General features: G+C 44.7%; 1 protein-coding gene across 1 annotated transcript in view; it reads right to left on the bottom strand.

The window, feature by feature from the left end:
• The window catches only part of LOC143276894 (uncharacterized), a 10854-nt gene extending 8977 nt beyond the window's left edge, over positions 1 to 1877 (bottom strand). The window contains exons 1-2 of the mRNA XM_076581549.1: positions 1716 to 1877; positions 526 to 585 (exon numbers count right to left, since the gene is read on the bottom strand). Of these exons, the coding sequence (XP_076437664.1) occupies positions 526 to 585; positions 1716 to 1847 (192 nt within the window). The 5' untranslated portion in view covers positions 1848 to 1877. The remainder of the gene's footprint in view (positions 1 to 525; positions 586 to 1715) is intronic.
• Between the last annotated feature and the right edge of the window lie 623 nt (positions 1878 to 2500).

Genomic DNA, 2500 nt, shown 5'->3' on the forward strand with positions numbered 1-2500 from the left:
AAGCTGCTGTCATAAGCGAAAAGCGCAGCATATAAATCACATGCCCAACGAAACAAAAATGATATGTTCAGTGCAGTGACGGGCGCAATAGCCAAGTGGTTAAAGCGTTTGACTGTCAATCTGAGGGTCCCGGGTTCGAATCGCGGTGACGGCGCCTGGTGGGTAAAGGGTGGAGATTTTTACCATCTCCCAGGTCAACATATGTGCAGACCTGCTAGTGCCTGAACCCGCTTCGTGTGTATACGCAAGCAGAAGATCAAATACGCACGTTAAAAATCCCGTAATCCATGTCGGTGTTCGGTGGGTTATGGAAACAAGAACATACCCAGCATGCACACCCCCGAAAGCGGAGTATGGCTGTCTACATCGCGGGGTAAAAACGGTCATGCACGTAAAAGCCCACTCGCGTATATGCGAGTGAACGTGGGAGTTGCAGCCCACGAACGCAGAAGAAGAAGAAGAAGAGAAGTTCAGTGCAATAAGGGCCAATTAAGAGTGCAGAAAAAAAAAGTCTTAAATACTGACCAGAAAAGATGCTTCCTTTAGCCTATCGCCTTCAGTGTGATGCCTTTGGTCTGGTACCCGCTGAAAATAAGTCACCAGGATAAAAAAAAAAAAAAAAAAAAGGAAAAGAAAAGAAATGTTCATGTTTCTATGGAGTGTGGTCAGTCTCACCTTGGCGCACACACCCACACACTCACGCTACTCGTCCACTCACCCACACACCCACACACCCACACACTCACACACTCACGCTACCCATCCACTCACCCACACACCCACACACTCACACACTCACGCTAGCCATCCACTCACCCACACACCCACACACTCACACACTCACGCTACTCATCCACTCACCCACACACACACCAAACCTTCTTCCTCTCAGTCTTCTTCATCATCATCATCATCATCTTCATTCTTCTTCTTCTTCTTCTACTCCTTCTCAGTCATCATCATGATCATGATCTTCTTCTTCTTCCTCTTCTTCATCATCATCATTATCCTCCTCCTTCTTCTTCAGCATCTTTTTTTTTTCTTCATTATCATCATCATCATCATCAATTCATCATAATCCTCCTCCTCCTCATCATCATCATTCTTCTTCTTCTTCACCATCACCATCATCATCCTTCATCATCATCATCACCTTCTTCTCCTCATTCATCATCATCATCATCATCACCCATCATCATCATCATCATCACCCATCATAATCATCATCATCTTCTCCTCAATCATCATTATCATCATCATCATCACCCTCATCATCATCATCATCATCATCTTCTTCTTCTTGTCCTCAATCATCATTATTATCATCATCATCACCCTTCATAATTATCATCATCATCATCATCATCTCCTTCTTCTCCTCATTCATCATCATCATCATCATCATCATCATCATCATCATCATCATCATTATCATCATCTTCTTCTTCTTCTTCTCAATCATCATTATCATCATCATCCCCCTTCATAATCATCATCATCATCATCTCCTTCTTCTTCTTCTCATCATTCATCATCATCATCATCTTCTCCTTAATCATCATCATCATTGTCCTTATCATAATTATTACTATCATCATCATCATCATCATCATCATTGTCCTTATCATAATTATTACTATCATCATCATCATCATTATCCCCCCCCCCCAGCCCCCCTGACCTCCCACACCCCCCCCTCCTCCCCGCCCTTCTACCTTGGCAGCCCTTTCAGCGCTCCTCTCCAGAGTGAAGCAGGGTTGTCCCCCGTTGTGACGTCCGCTGTACTTGCTGTGGAACTGCTGACCCCCTCCGGTCAGTCTGCCTGGGGGCTGTCTGCTGGTCATCATCGCCACTGACCGCTCCTCTGTCTTCTGCTGCGCTGCCTGGAGGGTTGGGAGGTGGGGGGGGGGGGGGGAGAGGGGAGGGGGTTTGGGACACACAGCAAGGCCAGATGTTTGTTCTGTGTTAATAATAATAATAACGCTATTTATATAGCGCTGGATCTTGTGCAGAGACAAATCAAAGCGCTTTCGCACCAGTCATTCACACGCATCATAACTCTAAAACTGTAGAAACTAAAGACAAGGAAGAGGCAGGCAAGGGAGGCTATTTTGGGGAAGAGGTGGGTTTTTTAAGGCCAGACTTGAAAGAGCTGAGTGTGGAGACTTGACGAAGCGAAAGAGGAAGTTCATTCCAATCTGCAAGGTCCAGAAACAGAGAAAGAACGGCGGCCAACAGTCGAGTGTTTGAATCTGGGTATGCGTAAACAGAGTGGATCCGAAGCCGATCGTAGTGAGCGAAATGGAGTGTAATGTGTTTGTGCCTGTACGGCGTAATTACTCTCAAATACGCATGTTCTTTTTTTTTTTATTATTACGTTTTTTAATATGAATGTGAAACCTTAAAAGCCTTTTCTACCTGGACTTTTGGAGAGAGAAAAAAAAAGTCGTTTCGAGTTGTTGGTGATGATTTTGTACTGCTGTTAGCTGGTAAACATTTT

This window comes from Babylonia areolata, chromosome 33, assembly GCF_041734735.1.
Source record: "Babylonia areolata isolate BAREFJ2019XMU chromosome 33, ASM4173473v1, whole genome shotgun sequence".
In the NCBI taxonomy this organism is placed as follows: Eukaryota; Metazoa; Mollusca; class Gastropoda; order Neogastropoda; family Buccinidae; genus Babylonia; species Babylonia areolata.